Here is a 24,882-nt window from a genome sequence, read left to right on the forward strand (position 1 = left end):
AATTATGCACCAGATACTTCCATCGTTTATTCAAATGAGGCGAGACTCCATGCCTCTCCATATCAGATTTAAGCATCGAACTTTACAGTAGTCGGTTATTTTTCCGATATTTATTCGGAATTTTTCCGATATTCATTTGGCATTTTTCCGATGCCGGAGACACTGACTTGAGTCATGGACATTAAAAGTGAAGCAAATAAGATCGACATCATGAATATCTTCCAGTGACATCCTGAATAGCTGAACTCAAATTTCAATTAACTCAAATTTTGCTACGCATTCCCAAATGATAGAATCTGAAGCGAACACCCAAGATTTAAAACTTTAAATAGGTCTCATTAAACGATTGTATTGCTCGGGATACCATAAAAATCTTCCAGAATATTTTGCGGCCGGAATATTACGATGGCTGGCAATTTTACAACTACCATAAACTTTCCAGTACCTATAAAACTATTTATTTTCATTTAGTTCTTGTCTAACTGAAAAAACTGTTGGTAAAAGTATTTACTTTAATATTTGCGAGAGCCGCTTTTAGTTTTTAAGAGTTTGAGGACCTCATTTCTCATGCAAGACAATATTTGTGGGCTGGAGACGCAATCTATGGCGGTAATGAGTTTCTCTGTGAGGGCACCTGTGGTCCCGGCAAGCATCATAGTAGAGCTTTCTGCCCTGCATTAATGTAGAAGGTTCACTATGTTGACTAGGTAATTACCGCTTTAATACTTGAAATGTTTTCAAATGTTTATCTCATTGAAATACTGTCGTTGATATTTTGGAAATGCAATGATACTTTTATGCGTCAAAGGTGTATTGCCACTGTTCTACGACTATTTTGATGGTTTGTACCGATGTTTTTCTGAAATTATATTGCATACCGATGCATACAACGTTTTACTTGCACGATAGAGTCACATATTCTTTCATTTCATATATTTTTATAATAGAAAACTATTATATTAATAGAAAAGTTTCCGCACAATTGCATCAGTGAAGCTAGCTCAAGACGCACACCATAACGCTCTAATTCTAAGATCAATAATAATTTCCTTGAGAGCAATGGAGGAGGAATGAGTTCGTGAAAATTTCATCATGTAAGTAGATGACATGTGTAGAAATTCGCAATGTAATATTATTGCAGTGACCATGAAAAATAGTAATGGAGAAACACATTGGAAAATGTGTATGACCGATGTGGCAGATATTTAGTTCTCTATTTCGTAATATTTGAGCAGTGAACTGCTTAAAAACTGCTGACAAGCAGTTAAATAGTATGAGTGCGCCAGTCATTATGCATGAGAGCGCCAATCATTCGTGAGTGCACCAATCGTTCACGAGAGTCCTCCAGTGATACGAGAGCGGAGCCAGTAACAAATTTTTTCAGATGACACAAAAAATTCGGATTTTTTACGGGAGCCTAAGGTTTATACCACTAGTGCACAAAAATGGAAATAGGATATTTGGAAGCTCTAACATTTTTTGTAAAAGTGTTTTCACTATTACCATTACGAATGAGAACAATTATTTATCACCAATTGCATTCATTGATCCAATATTACAGTATTAACATATTATGAATTTATTTTGTAGTTGAATCTTGATGGCACTTCAAGCTTTGTGATAGCTGACAGTAATAAAAAAATGAACGCTCAAACTGTATTTTCAGAACATCGGTGAAAATGTCAGGATACATGCCATGCCCATGCATTAGTATTAGTATTAATTAGTATTAATTAAAGTAATAAATTACAGTCGACTTCTACAGAAAGGCCATGGGCGTAGTGAGAAGTGATATGCAGAAATAATCTTTACATTTATGTCTTCTAATGACCAGTTGTGTCATGCAGCGAATAAAAGAAGACAGTTTCCTAATATAAAATACTTAACGGCATCTCAAAGGCCATTTTTACGTGACTTGAGATGAAGTTTTTTCATAGTATTCGCATTCCTTAAATAAAACCGTCAGTTCACAAAATGATAAGGAAATACAAATGTACCAATAAATGATTCTCTGAGTTTTTTCTTGAAGCAGGTATATTAAATTCTCTGGCAAAGCGCGGTCGGCAGAATTTGAGAAAAAAATCAATTAGATAAAAGATCCAGTAGCATACCAATTTAAATTTCAAGTTTGTTCACAATTCCGCGTGAAAATTTAATGTATTGACACTGATCTATCGCTTTATTTCATAACAGACGACACTGAGATTCTGCTTTGCATTGCACAAATTTCCGCGTTCTTTACCGCGCAAGTGACCCGGAGTAATGAGTGCTACGTCGTAGCCACGATATCATCAACAGCGTTAATTGGCCTTGGTGTGGAGATCTGGAATAATGAGGATATTGAAGTGTTGGTTTCAACGTGGCAAATGAGGTGCTATATGCCTCTTATTTCGCTTAAATTGTCGCATCAGGCATCATGTTTCACGGGCTCGGAAGCCAGGAAACGAAAATTTTTATGTACCCGGAAGCCCCTACTATGTTGCTACAAATATTCGAATTATAAAATAAAATGATAGAATAAGCAAATAATCAATTATACATTTTCATCGGCGTTATCCATAAAGCGTTATTTCTTATTTCCTAGAACTCGCAATTCCTCTTGAAACGCTGGCAAATTTATTAGTAATATACGTTTAGACTTGTAACTTCAATTCTCTCAGATAAAATGAAGAACTGATTTTAAAGCATACTAGAAAAATAGACCACAGCTATTATTGTATGATATTACACAACAAACAGACAATTGATGCGTTAGTTTGAGCGGCTGTTTTTCTGGACCAAATTGCTAAAAGTTCAATCTAGAAGCCCGATCAAGCCCGAGCAACGACAGGCTAAAGTTTTAAATATTATTCTTAATTTAGTCTTTAAATTCAATATAACTGAGTGATAATCCAAAAAGACGTATTATTCACCTGTCAAAAAAACCTTAAAAAAAGGTATTTCACATCAACAACATTGGCTAATTTATTTTCAACGCGAACGACACTAGCCGTGACCAGCATTCATGGAAACCTTCAATATTTTCGTATTTTACAGCTCACTGCCTATAAAAATCAATCTGTGTAACGAGCAACATTTTTGTACGCTCTATTTTGCTATAGCGATCCTCAAGGCTAGCACTCCCGCCATTGGCTGCAGATAAAAATAACTATTTTCCAATACCGTTTTGGGATCATGACGTAATCAATACCATATCATATTCTTCAACTCATAAAGTATTTAATATCATATCCCATTCGTGAGCTCTTAAAGTAACTACAGGGTGGCCCAATGCTTACAACAAAAAATTGTAGTTCCTCATATCACGATTTTAAAATAATGATCTTTTCCAACATACATGAATATACTTCCGAATCTTAAGGTTTCATACTCGAACCATTCATCTTTAAAAATAAACGATTAAAATTTAAATGTCAAGTTTCGACACTTAATTTTGCCAGAGTTCCGAGATTTCCAGGCCACAAAAGTTGGTCAAAGTTAGATTAGCGCTGTTGAAATTTCATGGATTCATGGTGGAATTTTATGAAACTGAGATGTGAAGTTTTGATAAAAATTCCGAAGGTTTTGCCTTTCTCAAGCCGGTGCAAGCCAAGCAAGCCCTTGGCAACTAACTTAACTCGTAGCCTGTTCAAGTTCAAGAAGTATTGAACAAAATTCAGTGAACTCAAGTTTTTTAATAGTCTATCCTAAAAAATAATTGAATTCTAATCATAAGTCGAAGCTAAATATTATCATAATTGACGCATACATCAATGTTCAGTTTTTAATTTACTTTCAACGGTTGGAATATTTTTAGGTATGCAAAATCAGAAACATGTATATTTTTCCAAAGTTACGTGAATGCCGGCTAATTTCTTTGAACAAACCATGATAAACTAACATTAGTTTTGTATTTTAAACAATTCAATTGAGTATTTCTATTTACAAATTAAATTTACTGTAGTTTTATTTAATCAGAGCTCATTTTTTCACCCTAAATTTAATCGAATTAGTGAGAATAATCCACGGAAAAAGTTTCAAAAATTTTATTAATTTTTAATTGTTAAAGTAAATTTTATTTCTCAACCTTGGTTAACTTTGGTGTCATATAAAAAGTTACAAATCCCTTATGTACTTTTTCTGCAGGTTCGCCATGCTCTAAAAAGTGAAAATATGTGAGGCCTAATCTAAAGAAGCTTCGATACCATTAAGACTTTCTGTAGAAATTGTTGAAATAAATAAATGAAAACTAGGGGGAAATGTCTGGTCTAAAAAAACTGAGTTCTATGCTCATAGCTGATTTATACAAACTTCAACCAGCTGATAAGTATGCATGCTCATTGCGAATACCATCCCATATGACTATATCTAACAAATAATGAATAACAAAACGAAAGCTATTATCCGTTCGAAATTTTCCGCGGTGCTCATTTCTGTTCCCGTTGCATATTTTTTTATTGACCATTCTTTACTAATTAAAAAAATTACCCTTTAAAATTGAACAGCGTGCAAACCCTAGCAAAATTACAAATGATTCACAAAGTCCACAAAAAATCCAAAATTTAGCGGCTTAGTTATTGAAAAAATCTGTGAATCGTCATTTGTTGACAATCAGAATAAATTATGTAATATCTTGGGTAGAAATTCTGCAGAATTTTTTCCAGACTTCCGGAAAAGTTTTCCAAAACTTTTCATGTACATGCAGCATGGACTCGATCTTGAACATGAAAGTCGCCATAAACTGAGAATACGGATATTGAAGTATATTTCCAACGAAATATCAAAATATAGAAGCATCAAATGATTTTGAACACATCATTGTAATATTCAATTTTAGTTTGAATTGAATATTGTGATCAGTAATTAATTAGTCAACTTATAATGGTAGCTCTTTGATTAACATCCTGTTTAAGGATTTCGAAGCTTCTTGAAAGATCAATTTGTTTTAAATTTTTGTTAAAATAATAAAACTTCTTGTGATTTCAGTGATATTTATCCATGCACGAGTGAAGCAATGAAATTAAAACAACATTGTTGCTCAGTTTTTATGTCGTCACGAAGAAACCACTAAAAACATTTTACATTATTTGTTAATAATTCCCTTCTTTAAAATTTTCTGTACACTCAACGGATTCACAAGATCATTCGATTCCTTTAAAGACTTGACTTCATTTAAAGAGGTCATCATTGAACTTTCAGATCCCAAGAAAAAACTCGCTTTTTCAATTGCCAGAATCGGATGCAGCGGCTAGAATTTATATCGCCTTAGCCGTCCCACTTTGTATCGATGGGATAACAGAGGTCAGGGAGCTGCTGCGTTCCAGAAAGAGCAGAAAAGAGAGAGGTAGGGGCAGGAAAAGAGAACAAGCATGACAAAGAGAGTGCCGCCGTATGGTATCTTCACAGAGCAGCGGTCGCGATAAAGAGTGACCTCTTGTACAAGGTTTGTTGGCCTAACACTTCAAGCACTTCTCTTAGCTCCGCTGCACGCTCCGTAGGAGCTCCGTGCACTCTGAGATTGATTATCTTGCCAGTTATACCTGAAAATATACGTTTAATTGTTGAATTTTAATTATGCGTCTTAACATGACGCATTTTAATGAAGCATTTGGATAATGCACTTAAAACTGCGTTTCAATGATGCGCTTGAATGACGCGTCTAAATGATGCGTTTAAATTATTGGTTTTTAATGATGAGTCGGAATTTAATTAATTAGCATTAACATAAAGAATTGAAAAAGAAATTCTAGAAATTGTTTTTAGGGCCTGTTGAGTGAGAAACTGAAAATAATTATTAATTATGACCAGGCTTAGATCTCGTCGCTCACGTAAAACTTTGTTTGTTCGCTAATAAATGTTTAAATAATATGCGTTTAAAAGTTACTTTTTAAAGACAACACTTCTGAAGAATCCAGTGTCTTGGATGTTACACATGTACAATGTATTTCTAATTTTATTTTCAAATATTAAAAAATTGCTTTTACAGAATTTTTTTAATATATAAAAATTTTGTAAATTTTCAAAATTATTTATTCTGTCAACTGATTCATGCATTGTCTCTGACTTTATGCAAGTGTGAAAAATTTCAGATCGCTTGGACAGGTACAAGTGTGTCAAATATGGATTATAAGATTTGTAGCAGACAAAATTATTTTAATTTTTTTTAATATTTAATTTTTTTAAATTTTTTAAACTATTTATTCTATCAATTGATTCATGCATTGTCTCCAATTTTGAACATGTGTGCAAAATTTGAGATCGATTGGACAAGTAGAACTGTGTCAAATATTGGTTTGTGTCATATATTGGTTATGTCAAATGATTCATGCATTGTCTCCAATTTTACGGAAGTGTGCAAAATTTCAGATCGATTGGACAGGTAGAAGTGTGTTAAATATCAATTATAAGATTTGTAGCAGACAAACAAACAAACAACAAGAAGTGAAGTTAAAGAGAAGTGTTTAAAAAATCAATTTCCATTAACCAAATTCTCGTACTTAAAACTATTAATTGAGTGTCTAACCATCTAATTTAAGCCATTCAACTAAATACAAGCTCTGCTGCCAACTCCACTTCTGTACCAACTCTTTCTGCTAGCGAATTCCAATTATTCACTAAAAACTACTGCTGATTTTTTTTTCATGCTGATTTCACTTATTTGTGCCACTGGTGCATTGCGCGTTCATTTTTACCAAAAAGTACGTTTCTCTCTCATAAAGCGCGGCGCTTTTTCTGGAACCATCTGAAGTTTCAATTAGGATCGAGATTAAAGTCTCAATTTTCCAATCAAGATCAGATTTAACAATGGCTTGAATTTACTGCAGATGAAATCTCCGACCACAACTGAGCCTCACACAGCACGGTTATATTCTCTTGTGATGCTGGCATAAACAATTCCAAGCAAATATTTCAATCTATGTTGGCCTTCAAATGAAACTGAAATCAACGAATTTGATCATTTCAGATTTTTTAAATCGGTACCAGTTTCCAGAACTGCGACGTTGATTAAATACGATCGCCATCTAACCGACATTGAATGTAATTTCTTGATCTTTGACGTTTCCATTCTGATTTGAGTAATTTTATTCTTTCAGTCAGTATTCAATTTTACGTAAGTGCCATTCATATTGAAGTCTTCAATTAAATTTATGAACGCGCAAAATTCGACGTAAACGATAAAACGCCGCATAAAAAATTATTAAAATCTAAGGATCTCAATGGGAATATATAATACCTACTGTATTTGAATGCAAAAGATCGAACAGGTTGTACTATTTTTCTTAAGTTAATAGCGTATTTTAACAAATTCTATTCCTGAATTAATTGTTGTTCACCGAAGAGACGTGTCCCTGACCTAAGAAACTAGGGATTTCCCAGGTCGATTAGCAAAAATTTCAAGTATTTATTTACAATTATTATGATTTTCCATTTTAATATAAAAACAATACAGTTACTCAGTAATAATTTCACTAAAAAGATTGGTCGTTGAGTAAGTAAAAAGATTAAAATTCAGAAAGTGCTCACCTCATTTTTAGCAATAAAATAAAGAGACCAGAAATACTAGAAAAAGGGTAATTTTTCAAAGAGTACAAAAAAGCGTAGCATGATGAGCGAAGAAATGTTCAAAACCGTGGAATATTGTGGGATAAAAACTGTACGAACATGTTACCTTTCTTTAGTTAATTTATTTTCGTGAAATTTGAAAATAAGAGATTTTTTCAAATTTTTTGGATGACCCAACGAGTCAATTAATTAGTACTCCAGGGGTTCTCCATTTATCCGCTAATCTCCCACAAATTACGAAGTCAGCTATCTAATCATTTGATTAAACGAAGTTATTCTTCGCACGAGATTTCACTTAGCTAATTAAACATCGCAAATTATTTGGAGCCTAGGGGCTGCGGGTTGGCGAATTGTAACGAAGAAACAAAAAAAAATTCTGTCAGCACGCGGATTTATATCACAATTAAGGGCTGAGATCAAATTATCTGACGACATTCGGAATTTAATGCAATATACTCGATAAATGTGTTGTTGATTGCAATCTATTTTGCGCTAGTATAGCAATAGCAGGAAATTTGTACAAAATTAAATTACTCTTACAACAGCGTGAGTCGACAATATGGAAATAATTTGTGCTGATTTCAACAATATTTTACTTTGAATGAGAAACAGGCAAATAGAATGAATGAGAACCGGGCATTTTCTTTGCGTTTAAATTCATGTTTAATGTATAATAAGAAAACAAATGGTATAGACAAATGACTTATTTATAAAAGGACCGCCTAAGGTCCCCGATAATTTTACCGTAAAAGTTTTAAAGAGAATTACTATGATAAGTATTACGATTTCATGAAAAAACGAATTAACTTCAAGAGATGGAAAATATGGTTTCGCTCATCAATTCATGATTCAGAAAAAATAAGTCAGAAATCATTTCATTACAATTTGAGGAACGCAGAAACATTGACAATAATATTTTTCAGCCACTTACCAATATGGTCTTAATTTTATTTAAGTTTAAACTCAATATTTTAAGAAATTTGATCAAATAACTGCAAAGGAAATTGTGTGAATTTTTGTATACACCAAATATTCCCGAAAAATATAATCAATGTTGAAAAATTTTTCGTGATTTTTTCACACGGAATAAATCTCGAACATAACATGACTGGTGAAAAATTTCTGTCTCAGAAACATAAACATTGACTGAGCTATTTTGTCGCAATCGTCTCTTCAGTTCACTCAAGTGCCAGACGCTTAGGGACCAACTGTCATCGCATCGTTTGCATACAATCAGTCGACTCTCGAACTCGGTCTCTGGTCTCTACTTACGACGTCTCAAACTGGCCTCTGAAGATCATTTTGCTCGCGAGATCATTTTCTCCGGAACTCGATCGGTGATCAATCCATCAGCGTTAGCGGACCGGGCTCTTAGTGCAAGAGAAACGGCGCTTTCCTAAATTACGGAACGATCAGGAAATTGCCTCCTTGCCCGGCCAGACGTCTGGCTCAGCTGCTCCTAATGCTGGAACATGATCGGCTTCGCTACAGTGGAACAACGAACGCTCAAAGCTTAGATTTTTTAAGAAAAAATTCTTATAATTCCATGGCTATGGACCGCAAACTTGATAAAAGTGTTGTCTTGATGCAGAACTTCCGGACACATGAAGCCGGCTTATGTCTTGGCTGAGACTTTTTGTTGGCTAACGACGAAATAATCCAAAAGCTCCTCTTTCGTGAGCAAATATTTTTTTAAATGAAGACTTAGTGTCAAGATGATGAAGGATAAGAAGCCGTACTAAGCCAGAATCATGGTCCGCAATTGGCAGATGACGAAGTTTATTCGTTATTGCATGGCGAAAATTTTACAGACTCGGAGTTTCAGATCTAAAAGTTTCTGGTATAGCTAGACACAATATTAGCCTTTCAAAGAAAGGCTTCGATTTTATCTTTTTGTAATGACAGGAATCGGTTTAAATCAAACAAATTTTTTATTAAAGAGATGTTGTTAATTTATTTTAGAATTACGAATTCACAAGTATTGAAATAAATTAACAAAGTACTTTCGAGCTGACGTTCAGCGTTGAAAATATCATAATAACAACTTTAGTAAAGGCAAGAACAAAATATTCATTGGATAACTTATTCTGGATGAGAAATTTGATCTTAACTTCATTCCTTTCGTTGCTTTAGAACTAATTACTTCACTTTAGCAAGCAACATACACGTGTTTTAGTACCTAAAACAATAATTCGCAGACTACGAACTATCATGATTTGAAAACATAAAAAGCACATATTGATAAAACCCGAATACGAGCGGGCATTTGCTTAAATTTATTTTCCAAGATTTCAAAATCTTGGTCAAAAGTTATATTATGTAAATCAGCAATAACTTCCGAAAAATTACAGTTTTTTGTCAGATTAAATTACGGAAAGTAATTTGAATTGTACATGAGGTAGTGCGTAAAGCGCTGACGTCAATATAAATTGAAAATAATATAGCGAAGATAACTGACATATCTTATACGTAACTAAAGTTACCTCAACATAACACATTCGAGCTAGCCGCAACAACAAACTTCTCCATCCTTCAACTATTCGAGCAAATCCCCGATACTTTAGAGTCCTTCACTCTGCACNGTCGCAAGCACTCGCCTAAGTTAACTTCACACACTGGAGCGTCTATTTAGAATGCGTTCTGAAGTTAAGCTCGAACAATAGAATAACCTCAGCGAAGACGGTCGGATGAAGAACAAACTGGTATTAATCGCAAACTATGAACTTTCAAAATCTTTTGATGGCAGGATTAATTCAAATCCTAATTGAAAATTTAAAATGTAAGAATAAATTATGAGTTTCTGGACCAAATTCTTATTTTAAATAATTTGTGATGTAAACAAAACTTCAAATCGTATCAAACCTTTGATAATCGATTTGTGGAATTAATAAGTTTAGGAGACCGCAAACGGTGCTCAGCTCGAGTGTTCGGGTGTAGCCGGATGATAGAACGTGGGCGAGCATAGGGCGATCAATACCCTCAGGAGGAGAGCAAATTATTGTCTCCTTGTGGCCTTCAGATAACCATGGTTCATGAGAGTCACTAAGCAGTGACCGCAAATATTGTTTCGGATGGGTATTACTTTTCCATATAACTATGGGCCATGAGAGTCACTAAGCAGTGACCGCAAATATTGTTTTGGATAGGTATTACTTCTCCATATAACCATGGGCGATGATAGTCACTAAGCAGTGACCGTAAATATTGTTTTTGATGGGTATTACTTCTCCATAGAATCATGTGCTATAAGAGTCAATAAGCAATGACCGCAAACATTGTTTTGGATGGGTATTTCTCCTCCATATAACCATGGGCGATGAGAGTCACAAAGCAATAGAAAGCAGTTACATCGAATATCATTTAGGATGAGTAATTTCTTTTTATATAAACATTAACTATGAAAATCACTAAACAGTGACTTGAAAATTTTTGAATGCCTACTTCTCCTTCATGTATTCAAGGACTATTAAAATAAATAAAAATTTTCTTCAAATATAGTTTTTGATGAGTATTTCATATAACACAGATACTCATCATTCACCTCAAACTTTGCGAATTTCATTCAAAAAGCCGTACGGTTTATGAATTTCGGGAAATATTTTTCCACATACATTTCATACCTTTATTATTGAAGTCGTTTTCGCAGGCCATTAGAAAACACATACGTGTTTAAATTTACTCACAATCAAGTTGCTCAAATTATAATTAAATAAGCTAAAATTTCAAGTTTTGCTATGCATCAGTAACAATCGAGGATTTTGACTCGTCTTGAAATAAATTGAATCCTTGATAATGCGATGTCAACTTTTTTTACATAAATTTGGACTCATTGTCACGTACGAGTTTTTCAACTCGAAATATTTATTGAAACCAGAAAAAATTAGCTTTCGTTCTTCAGTAATTTAAAAATTAATTTCGGTTGACATTAAATTTTTTATCTAACTAACATGAATGTGTTTGGGAATTTGGAAATGAATCAAAATATATATATACTTAAAAATATGTGAATTATACTAAGTAAAACTTGGTAAAATTTTTGAAAGGAGAGATGAAATTGGGAATAACCCAGCTTCAACTAATGAAACTGAGCAATATAGTTTTGACTGATTTCAAATTGATTTATTGCAGACGATAGAATCTTTATTGGCTGTTCTCAACTTATTCGTTAACATTTAGAGTTTTTAGATATCATGCGCGCCGATAAATGAATCTAAGCGTTCGAAGTGTATACTAATTTATAAAGCGGACTTTTTCCACGATGAGCAAGCATCATTAACCAAAGGAAAAATCAATCAAAGGATAATTTGAGAATTAGTTGATCCAAATGTTCAATTCAATAAGACACGGCGATATCGCTTTTTCGTTTGTATTATTGTCTGCTTTCAGAATTTTATTATTTTTAGTCGGGCCATTCTGTTTGTATTATTGTCTGCTTTCAGGCCTTCATTATTTAGAGTTGAGCCATTCTGTTTGTATTAGTGTCTGCTTTCAGACCTTCATTATTTAGAGTTGAGCCATTCTGTTTGTATTAGTGTCTGCTTTCAGACCTTCATTATGTTGAGTTAAGCCATTCTGTTTGTTTTAGTGTCTGCTTTCAGACCTTCATTATTTAGACTTGAGCCATTCTGTTTGTATTAGTGTCTGCTTTCAAACCTTCATTATTTAGAGTTGAGCAACTCTGTTTGTATTAGTGTCTGCTTTCAAACCTTCATTATTTAGAGTCGTCCCTTCGCCTGACTTTAGCCTTGATGGTGATGACTGTTTGTCAGAGCGTTCACGTTCATCGCCAATCATTGCCGTGTGATCAACAGTGCTCCATTAAAAGAAATTCGGCGCTCTTATGGACAAACTCCGCATTTAAAAACTCGATATTATCGCCCATTTATTATTACGTTATTCATCGCGGTATAATAGGCAACCATGATTTCAAAAAGACAAGGTAAATAACTTGGTAGCTCCTTTAAATTAGTTTAGGCAATGATGGTTGATCAATTGAATGCTTTTTCAACAACATTTAAACTTATTTATATTATTGAATGCGACATGTTGGCTTTGCTGACTGTATCATTTTATCTTATTTTCTGTATCAAATTGTCCTTGTTGACTGTATCATTCTATCCCTATTTTCTGTATCAAATTGTCCTTGCTGACTGTATCACTTTATCCGTATTTTCTGTATCTAATTGTCCTTGTTGACTGCATCATTTTATCTTTGTTTTCTGTATCAAATTGTCCTTGTTGCCTGTATCATTTTATCCTTGTTTTCTGTAAAATTGTCCTTGTTGACCATATCACTTTATCCTTGTTTTCTGTATCAAATTGTCCCTGTTGACAATATCATTTTAGTCTGCTGACATCTCAGATTGCTCCAGTTGACAGTGTCACATAATCTCTGTTGACAGTATATTACTTCACTTATTACTTACTACATCTTGAAAAGTATTTCTTGTGTATTACACATAAAATGCAAAATATTACTCACACTAATGTCAGTATTCCAAGATCAAGACCTTACAAGATCTTACACAATATCATTTTAGTCTGCTGACATCTCAGATTGCTCCAGTTGACAGTGTCACATAATCTCTGTTGACAGTATATTACTTCCCATATTACTTACTACATCTTGAAAAAGTATTTCTTGTGTATTGCTCGTAAAATACACAAAAAGCACTTACACTAATATGATTGCTCCATGATCATTACCTTACAAGACCCTACGTAAATTATCGCTTTATCAATACAATATCAGTTTCTCTAATTTACATTAAAAAAGCTTATGAATGTGACGTGAATATTATTATTGGCTCTAATGCAACTTCTGCATTTACGGCAGTCTCATTTCTACTTTAATAGTAGGAAGTAAACAGTAAACAATTTCCGTTTGTATTTCCACTAGAATGTACGTTACGATTAATCACAAACATGACCTGTGCTCCACTTTTACTTTATTACAGTTAACACTAATTTTAGCTTTTAATTTCGCCGAGTTAGAGATCACAAAGATGAAGTGAGTGTTCCACTTTTATTTTATTACAACTATAACAATTTTTAGCTTTTAATTTCACCACGATTGATCACAAACTTGGCGTGTGTGTTCACCACTCTTATTCTATTACAACTATGATTAATTTCAGCTCTTAATTTCACCACGTTTATGATCACAAACATGACGTGTGCGTTCTCTACTCTTATTTTATTAAAACTATAACTATTTTCAGCTGTTAATTTCACTAAATAATCAAGCACAAACATGACGCGCGTGTCATACTCTTACTTTATTACAACTATAACTGTTTTCAGCTGTTAATTTCACTAAATAATTAAGCACAAACATGACGCGCGTGTTATACTCTTACTTTATTACAACTATAACTATTTTTACCTATCAATTTCGCCAGATAATTAAGCACAAACATGACGCCTGTGTTGCAGGTCGTAGGTGAGCCGGACGGGCATCACTTCCAGCACCGCGGACTGCCGCACTCGCGCCCCCGCGGCTCCCTCGCCCACACCCGCCAGCTCAAGGCGGACCCCATGGTGAGTTGCATTAAAGTTAAACTTAATTTACTTAATTAAATAACCCAATTAAACTGAATTTATCGAAAAACTAAAAACAAATTCAAGGCGGACCCAATGGTGAGTTGTATTAAACTTAATCTTAATTAAAGAACCCAATTAATTTGAATTGAATGGATATCATAAACAAATTCATGGTGGTCCCCATGATGAGTTGTATTAAACTAGTTAAGGCTATTCTCTAATTAAAGTGCCCAATTAAACTGAATTGAATGAAGATCTAAAAACAAATTCGAGGCGGACCCAATGGTGAGCTGTATTAAACTTAAACTTAAAAAAAACACCCAATTAAACTGAATTGAATGAATATCGAAAAACAAATTCATGGTGGACCCCATGGTGAGTTGTATTAAACTTAAACCTAATTAAAGCACCCAATTAAAATGAACTGAATGAATACCGGTATCTAAAAGCAAATTCAAGGTGGACCCCATGGTGAATTGTATTAAACTTAAACTTAATTAAAGTGCCCAATTAAACTAAATAAAATGAATATATAAAAATAAATTCAAGATTGACCCCATGGTGAGCTGCATTAAACTTAAACTTAATTAAAGCACCCAATTAAACTGAATGTAATGAATAACTAAAAACATATCCCAAAAGTTGGTTAATGTATTTTTGGTTAAAGTTTCACTTAATTTAAGTCTTCAGAAGAAAGTTATATTAAACTGAGGAGAGCGTTTGAAAAAAACCACAAACAAATTTATGCCGGAGCTCGCGATAGAATAACTATCGTCCATCTTACAAAAATATTTTGTTTCAAATTTGGCATGCTTTAGTCAATCTACTGTATAGTACTAATTTTTGTCAATACTGTGACAAACATCATCAAACAATTAAGTCTTACTGTCATAAAATCTAACAGAGTTTTTGGCAAGTGGTAGAAACGCAGCGAAAATTCTAAATCCATTAATGCAGAGCGGCTGTAAAGTATTTCATACCATTAAACGTTAAGCTGTCATTAGTTTTTTAATTATATGGTTAGTGCGGAATACTGCCTTGAAATTGAAGGCTTTGAAAAACTCACTTAGCCTATATCTATACTGTTCGCTTATGCAGAGTCCAGTGATGCGTGGCAGTAATCTTTTAACGTTAATTTATGCATTTCTCAAAGTTGACATTTTATTTAAATTCTATTCTCACGTATTACTTTCATACATTCATGACTCGCCAAGTCTATAAACTTATCATCGGAATCTTGTTATTTATTGGCATTCTCAGTCAGAGCATTGACATAAAAATCAAGAAGCCGAGCGAGAAACAATTCTATTACGAGAGAACAAAGTGGCGTAAAATAAATTTTTCGACTATAAAACAGGAATGTGACAAACCAATCTATGGCCAGAAAACAACGCGGCAACAAATTAATGTTTACCATGAAAAAAGTAGCAATGAATCTATCCGTTTTCATGAAACAGCATGGCAACAAATCAATTCATTGCCATGAAGCAGCCTGTCGAAAAATCAATCGTATTCACAGCCCGCCATAACCAATCAACTCTCGCTCTCCATTATTCAAATCATTGCGACATCTCGTGGCCAGAATAAGAATTGCAAAACGGCAGCGATGAAAACAATTTAAATTCGAAATTTTTGTATTGCTGGAATACGATGCTGGTGCTGATTCAAACTATAAACTCAATCCTTAGGGGGTAAATAAATCATCTCTTCACAAAACAATTAAATTATTTTTCAGCAAAAGTAGAGCATTAATGTGACATTGATTTGCCGCGACTAGCAAATAATTAGATTTACTGAATGTTTTCATACAGTATAAACGATGAGATTTACGCAAATTGAAGTGTGATCTCAGAAAGATTTTTATTGTGTTGAAATAAGATTAGGAAAAATTGCGGGCTATTCTTAAAGTCTCGGTGCTGTGACGTGAAATATATTACTATAGGCTTTTTTAATATATCACGTATAGGTTTATTGAGAGACTGAGATAATTTTTGGGTGCTCTTTGTGACAACTTAGTGGAACTCACTGGCGACTGAAGCGATGTGAATTTAATAGCTTTCAAATACCAAAGCTTCTCGCGGCCTAAAGTTAGACAAAGAAATGTTGTGCGTTCAAAGAATGTCTCGCTCCGTCGCCCCAAGGTTAGTCCGATAAAGAAATGAGCAGCGGCTCAATTTGCTGGGAGAGAAACAAATATCGTAAGCTATTTCTAGGACCCAATATCCGGGATACTTTGAGCTGCATGCGCGGCTTTAGGAAGCCTTATTTTATTTAGCGTCGGCCTCGATTTAAACCTTGCGACGAGGAGGCTAGAGCTAGAGGCTAATTATGTTCAGCAGGGATCGTTGGTTTTTTTTTCGGGCCTCGAAGAAAGAAAATTTCATGGGTAAGAATGTTCATGATGTATTTTCGGTTATTCAGTTGATATTTAGACTTCTTGACTTGGCGCTTAAATTACTCTAATGGAGAAGAAGAAATTCGTTCCTTGAAGAAACGACAAAAAATTCTGTGACTAGTACAAGTCATACACTTAGAAACCGTACAAAGATCAGCGGTGCATAGTTTTTGTTGTTTCTTAATTGGAAATATTTATTGCAAGATCACAAGAGCCATACCAGCTTTTTCATCTCGTGGAGCATGCATAAGATTTTACGAGCGAAAATAAACATCGGGTTGATTAAGATAACCCTTGTAATTGTAACGAGGCAAGTTACTGATAGCAGCAACCTAGTATAACGGCAATGTATTCCAACAAATTTCCTTCTCTTGTTTCCGTAATGCCTCGGTATTCCATGCCAAAATTAAAAATTTAAAAAATTACCCGAAAAATATCTCAATCCGATTTGTATGGCGTGTTCACATTTCCCATAAACTAATCTTCACCTTGCCAGGATTCAAACACTTTACAAAAACACAAAAAATAACCAAACGAACTTTCTGATTTATAATATAGATAAATAGTTTTCGATGAGGGTTACAGTATTATTATTACTTCATTGTATTATGACAGTTTAATACAATATTTTATTTAAAATATTGATTGGAAGGTAAATTTTTATCTCTGGTGGCACCTCAGTGGGCAAGTGCGCACATTCCATAGTTGTCGTTCAAATTATTTCTGCTCGAACTCGTGTTCCATCAAACATATTTTCTATTCTATCAAAGTTGCTGCTCAGGAAAATGATTCACAGAATACAACCCTGGTCAGAAACGGACACCCACGCCCAAAATTGGAACAAAACTTCGTTGCTTTCTAGATTTTTGGGAAGTACGGTTCATGGAATAGTAGAATCGGTTTCCAAGTAAATCTATTTCCCAATCGAGGTTCCGTAGTTTTAGCTGAATTATTTATTATTGAACGTCAGTGGAATTCTAATTTTAATTATGATAACTACTTTCTCTAAACAAAGAAAAATGAACAAACGTATTTATACTAAATTAATCCATCATTTGGAAGCAGCCTTTATCTGGCGAAATGTATCTTCAGATTGAATTCAATAGAAAAGATATTTAAATCAAATATCATGAGTATTTCCCCAATTGCTCATTGTGCACATGTCTAGAATTAAGGAAGATGAAAAGAGCAGGAAAGCCTTATCTGGAAATAAAAAGAAAAATCATGAAATAAGCAGAATACAAAATTTGAGAGGGGAGGAAGAGAGATTTTAGGATTAAATGTAAACTCTTCTGTTGAAAAACATTTCCAATAAAAAAATTAATAAATATAAAATTTCAGAAGCTTAGCGGAGAAAAAAGCATCATAAACTACATCCTGCTTTAAAATATTAAAAATCTAAATCATCAAAAAATATGTAATGGGGATTATAGTTGAGGCAAGCTTTATAATTTGTAAGATTGCCTTAGTCGGTGCCACTGCATTATGATACAGAAACTTTGACCGTTATTTAACGCAAAAACTTCGACGACAATTAATGCGGGAACTCCTACAGCCATTTAACGCAGGAACTTTGTGGCTTTAAATCCCATTTGGAGCAAGATATTCCTACAGTCTTGAAACAACCTCACTTAAAACTTTACTAACTTTATTTAAACTGCTTCATGGCACCGAAATTCATACCCGATATCCCTAGAATACATTTTTCACTCAATAATAATAATAATAATAATAATAATAATAATAATAATTTGTAATACAATTATAAAGTATAATACTCCAATTCCAAATCCATTTTAAATTAAATAAGTTCTACTTTCTGTTTACCATTTACCATTTCAATTTATAATTCAACTCAGATAAAAATGATCACGGTTCTTCCCGGAGAAAAATTGGCATAAATTTCATGCAAATTTGTAAATTTCCCCTTCTCTCAGGAATCCTGAATTTTATCGTTACGAAGAAATAATAAATAATTTTCGCTACATAAAACAATGATAAGAGCGCATTCGCATTTCCGAGTAATTTATTGTTGCTTGGTCACAAGTTCCATGAGTGTCCCATCCCAGTGCATTCAAGGCAATTCAGACCGCATGTATGCTCATTTCAAGTCCTCTGTTTATCCAACTCTAGTTTTCTTATATTGCTTCCGAATCAATTCTCTTGATCATTTCACCCAAATTAATAAACTTTACCTGAAATATTTGGTGTGTGATACAATTTCGCGATCTATTCAAGATAATTCGTTCAATATATATACGTATATTGTAATCTTTGCTTGCACCGACAGTTCAAATTTTTTTACATGTCCGACAACTCGCTCGCGTTTGAATCGATTCATTCGATCGTGTTTATCGTGTTTTACGGTGACGCACTCGATTCTGTGAGTTCGATATTACGGTGACACGCTCGATATTTGTGGTCACATATCGCAATCCAGCGAGGCGGTCACGTTGCTCGATCAATTCTCGGATGAGACAACTCGGTCGAATTGCATGCCAGTTATTTGATCGCGGTCAGACCTTGAGATTAAGCGCCGAACGCCCACGGCGTTTGTAACGTATAGACTTGCATGGAATCTGTGCTGTCATAGTCACGCGCTAGTAAATCTAGGTGAGATTGACAACAACGAATGAATTTAACTGCAATAAAGAAATGAAGTTAAACAAAACTATGACGATGAGAGTAGGTGTTGGAACTTGAATGAGAGAATAAATAATAATCTACACCGATAGTATGACTCATCAAATACTATAGATTATAACAGGTACAGTGATTAGTGGCTCAAAATTAATGGAATAATTTTTTCATGTAAATAATCTCAGTGACAAGCTCAACACTGATAAAACGTTGAGTTCTTCACTGGAATTGAATACCGTCGCGATTAGAGCCCATGTCTCATAACATATTTCGTTCCTGAAGTTAATTAACATTCAAAGTTGATCCGTAATTTCACACTAAAATTCTGAATTACTTCTATCAAACAAAATCATTATTTCTTCATGATTTACTTGTTTTCAAAAGTTTCTTGGTTTGACGTGTTTTGATTTCTCTGTTCAAAAGCTTTTAGACATCACAGATCAATTTTTCAAACTATTTTCCTTCTACTCTCTCGATTTTCTTTGCAAATATCAGGACCTAGACTACCGTTAGAACTTCCGGGGTTTTATTAAATAAAAATCGCCTGACAAATATCAAATTGATTCGACTGACAGCTGTAAACAGAAGCGGCTTAATAAAATTGGACCATCAACAATTTTTATATTATCGCACATTTAAATTAGTAATCTGTTGAGAAATAATCAGTTTCACTGGGAATTCACGTTGGATCTCTGATCACAATCTTTCTCATTTTAGTAATCGTTAATCTCATCTGTGGTCAGATCTTCATTAGGCCCGTTTCGCGAGAGGAACATAATATCCGTGCGCCTATATCTTGGCAGTATTTCTGTGGACATCTAATATATTTTTTCAATGACTGTAAAAAAGACATTTAGGCCTGTAATCTAAACATTCCTCCCTGGGGTTGCATTTAAATAGTTTGTCAATGTAGCGTTAGAAGTCGATAAGAGGGAAATATTAAGATGATAATGGGTACACCAGCTCTATGTGAAATTGTGCGTAGAAATGTTCGTATATGCATTCATTATAATGTTAATGAACTGTAAAATCTGTCGCATTCACTTCCGACAAATTCAGCGAGCACTCTGTATCACGTACTCCTGCCAGTCGATCACTTGTCGGTCAAGAACACTCTTCTGTAGCTATGCCAATGATGCCAATTAATACAAAAGAAAGTCGTTGAGGTACAAAAGAAAGTCCTTGAGTCATGCCTGGGGCCAAACAATCATGAATATTTACGAACTGCCTAAGTCAATAGGGATGCATGAGTATAGTTATTGCATTATGAGGGTAGGCGTTGGCGCTAGGGCTTGTTTATGAGTTGAATTTTTGGTCAACGGCTTCGCTCAGTCAATCGTGGACGGCTTTTCCAGCTAAACTTACCAATTACAGGCAAGAAATTGTCCGCTACGTGTACTTGAACGAGGTTTGATATTATGGCCCCAGATCGTTATCTGTGTCTGTGGGGAAATCTTAAAGATAATGTATCGCAACAACCCCCACACCATATCTTACGTGAAGGAAACACTCAAAGCATCAGTAGTATTTATCCTAAACGAAGATTTTCTGAAGATGTTACCCACAGGATCCAAATATGCTAGCAGCACCATGAAGCTGGAAGCTCATTTCGAGAGCATTAATAATTGCGCGCCAGTGGTACATGGAGTTTTTGTGGCATGGCATATGGAGACTTCAGAGACAACTGCAGCATAAGTTTGATTCAATGTTGCTGAATTTTCGAATATTTTAAGAAGAAATTAAATATTTTATTTTATTTTGATTTAGAAGCCATAGAAGTTATTCGATTTATATTGAAGAACATTTTATGGTCACGCTGTAAAATAATATATTGTTTAGCAGAAACTGAACTGCAGGTATCTAATCTGAGATTAGATACTTGAACAAAATACAAAAAATAAAACTCAGTACTCACTGCAATGAGTGAATGAGAGCGCATTTTCTCGTCGACGAAAACGTGAAGTCACGGACGGACAGACGGACGGACGGACGGACAAGGCGAGCACAATAGTGCATTTTTTCCATAAATGAGAAAATGCGCTAAAAAGCTGGGCAGAGAAAATATTTTTTGACTAGGTGTTCAAATTTTTAGGGAGTCCTTATCAAGAATCAAATCATATTTCTTGGGCTGAAGAATTGCTTGGGAAAATGTAATGTTTGAGATTCTTGCCCAAACCTACATATGCGCATCGAACATTCTTCATTATATATTTCATGAATTTATTTCCACAGCGTAAGATGATGAGCCTCAAAAGAAACCAAATTTTGAGTGAATTTCAGGAATTTGATGTTGAGCGCAACTTCCCTTTGATTTGCGGTTGATGACTTGTGTTCAATAACTAAATCATCTTCGTATGAGATGAACATTCTCTTTCTCACCAAGTTGGGTAATTACGCACGCATTCAGAGGCTCTGAATATGCCTGGCTAATTAGATTGACATCGGATTTGATTGTCACGCAACAATGATTTGATTGTCACGCAACAATGATTTGATTGTCACGCAACTTCAATGCAATGCTCATAATTCCAAGAATTCAGTAATAATAATAGTCGACGATGATAACAATATTTACGTAATGTACGACCAACATGTATATATATCGTCTCAAAGTAATAATATTCGAACCGGCATACTGTGGCAAAGTTTTTTTTTGTTTTACTTGAATTTCATATTAAATATGTTTCTTTTTTTTCGCTTTAGATCTTTTCGCAAGATGAAGCCATTTAAATAAGGGACAAATCTATTTCCATGGTATAAATAAATAAAAATCTGATGAAAATAATATACTTTAATTTTTTAAAGTAAGCACACCGTCACATTCGGCAAATCATTGATACCAATTTGTCGATTAGGCCGATGTTACGCGTCTAAGAATCAAGTGCTACTGCGAAAATATCAAAAATATCGGATTTGTATAAGTTTTTACACGTTACATGACAGTAAGAAAATTGTAAAATAGAATTAGATGCATTAACGATGTGAGATTGTATGTATTCCTAAACAATCTCGAAGCTTTAACTCTGTGCGTGTGAAATTTTTTCAAAACTACTAATGCATTAGAATTCCATAATTGCGAACAGATATACAACTCTATAGGTACAACTATTTATCTGGCGTATTGACTGTATATTACAACCCTGTCATCTTTATGGCTTCTTAACAAATTCCTTACAACAAACATTATTTTAAATTCCATGTTGTAATGTTTTAGTTCGATAATGCCACCAAAAAACGGTCAATGGAGACTAAAGACGATATGTCAATCACTACGCAGGTTTTTTAGCAGCAAATTATGATGGTCATTCAGCGGATTCAGACTTAGTTGATTGCGTGAAAAGACCTTTCAAGTCTTTATTGTAGGTACTGTGCATTCTAGTCGATCATAGCAATACAATCACAATCTTTACAGATTGTTATTGCTGAGCCAAAAATATGTATGTTATTCAGGAAGTGTACTGCATGTTCAGGTTTTAATCTAACTTTTCGTACGCCAGTTCTATTGTGAAATTGACAGCTTATATATGAGTTTTATGAATTGATCTCATATTATCATCGGTAACCTAAAAAATTATGTTTATATTACCATTTTCAAAAAATCCCGGCATTTGCAATTCGTGAATTAGATAATTCGATAGCATCAAGTATCAATTATGGTTTCAAAATTGTTTTCTGAAGATTGAGTGAACAAAAGCTTGCAGCATATCAACTCATTCACTAGCAGCATTTTAGTTTATCTAATATTTTAAGGTGCGGAACTCAAGCTTACACAAATCAAGACACATTCTCTCCTCTAGATTACGACTCCTTAGTTTACTCATATTACATTTTAAGGTGCGAACTCAAGCTTACACAACGAGCAATCAAGACCCATTGTCTCCTTCAGCTTACGACTCCTTAGTTACGACTCTTATATTTTAAGGTACCTTACTTAAGTCTACACAACGATCAATCAAGACATATGGTCTCCTTTAGATTACGGCTCCTTAGTTTATTCATCTTACATTTTTGAGGTGCCTAACGTAAGTCTATACACCGACCGATAAAAAAGCCCCTCGTTCTATCTTCAGATCACACATGCGGTGCAGCAGTTTAGTTTATTTATCTTATATCTTAATGTGCTTAACTTATTTAATGTGCTGAACTTAATTCTACACATCGACCGATAAAAAAAGGCCCCTCGTTCCTCCGTCAGATCACACATGCAGTGCAGCATTTTAGTTTATTTATCTTATGTATTAATGTGCTGAATTTAAGTCTATACACCGACACTACACAACGACCTTTAATCAGACCCCTCGTTCCTCCGTCAGATCACACATGCGGTGCAGCAGTTTAGTTTATTTATCTTATATTTTAATGTGCTTAACTTATTTAATGTGCTGAACTTAAGTCTATACACCGACCGATAATCAAGCCTCTTGTTCCTCCGTCAGATCACACATGCGGTGCAGCAGTTGGGCTTCAGGCGGGTGAAGCGCGGCTACTTGCCGCTGCGGGTTGAGAACCTCGTGCCACCCGAGTCGTTCAAGTCTAGGACCTTGCCCACAGACCCCGACTTCAAGCACCAGTGGTATTTGGTGAGTGACGAGCTATTTAGTTTTGATAATAAATTTTAGCACCTTGAGTAATTTAACAGAAATTTATGTAAGAAGTCAGGTTTTGTGGCAAAAATGTGGCCATAATTTAGCTGCGATTTTGAATTACTAGATGATATTATGATACATGAATTCTAAACATTCGTGGCCTAACGATGACCAGCAATATAAATAACGAGGCTCTGCTAACAATTTCAGCGATCGTGGGCCAGAATTTTGAATTACTAGATGGCATTATGATACATGAATTCTAAACATTTGTGGACTAACGATGGTCGGTAATAAATAACGCAGCTATGCTAACAATTACAGCGCAACGTGGGCCAGAATTTTGAATTATTAGATGGCATTATGATACATGAATTCTTAATATTCGTGGGCAAACGACGACCAGTAATTAATAACGAGGCTATGCTAGCAATTGCAGCGCAACGTGGGCCAGAATTTTGAATTACTAGATGGCATTATGATACATCAATTCTTAATATTCGAGGGCAAACGATGACCAGTAATTAATAACGAGGCTATGCTAACAATTGCAGCGCAACGTTGGTCAGAACGGCGGCAAACGACACCTCGATCTCAACGTGGAGGCCGCGTGGGCGCTCGGGTACACGGGCAAGAATGTCACAACCGCCATCATGGATGACGGTTAGTGAAATTTTAAATTTTTTCGTGCGACAGAATATGACAAGAGCTCAATAAAGATTATAGAAAACGTCATCATGAATGACGGTTCGTAAACCTTATTGAGTCCCGACCACACACATTTTAAGTTTGTTTCCATGCGGTTGAATATGGCAAAAGCTCAATAAATATTCTAGAAAAACATCGTCATCGATGACTTTATGTAAAACGTATCCAGTTCTGACCGCACCAAATTTAGATGTGATTCCATGCGGTGAAATATAACCTAATATTAATAAAGATTGTGAAAAAGCTTGCTATAAATTGGGTTCACAATTTCGGTAATTATAGATATTAACTCAGAATAAGCATTCTGATCCTGATACATACGTGCTATCGATTCATGCAGAATTGTTCTTGTACCTAACATGTAATCATGACGAGAGTATGACTCCTTCATTTTTTATAACTAGAAATGGAGATCACATCAAAATCTTAACATATATAATTGTATCCAATATTTCAATTAGATAAATA

The 24,882-nt window shown here is 34.5% G+C and overlaps 1 protein-coding gene across 1 annotated transcript in view; it reads left to right on the forward strand.

The window, feature by feature from the left end:
- LOC108671730 (neuroendocrine convertase 2-like) overlaps nt 1-24,882 on the forward strand; it is a 57,360-nt gene that overhangs the window by 18,748 nt on the left and 13,730 nt on the right. Inside the window, exons 2-4 of the mRNA XM_018159302.1 lie at nt 13,978-14,082; nt 23,557-23,700; nt 24,261-24,369. Of these exons, the coding sequence (XP_018014791.1) occupies nt 13,978-14,082; nt 23,557-23,700; nt 24,261-24,369 (358 nt within the window). The remainder of the gene's footprint in view (nt 1-13,977; nt 14,083-23,556; nt 23,701-24,260; nt 24,370-24,882) is intronic.

This window comes from Hyalella azteca, unplaced genomic scaffold, assembly GCF_000764305.2.
Source record: "Hyalella azteca isolate HAZT.00-mixed unplaced genomic scaffold, Hazt_2.0.2 contig9858, whole genome shotgun sequence".
In the NCBI taxonomy this organism is placed as follows: domain Eukaryota; kingdom Metazoa; phylum Arthropoda; class Malacostraca; order Amphipoda; family Hyalellidae; genus Hyalella; species Hyalella azteca.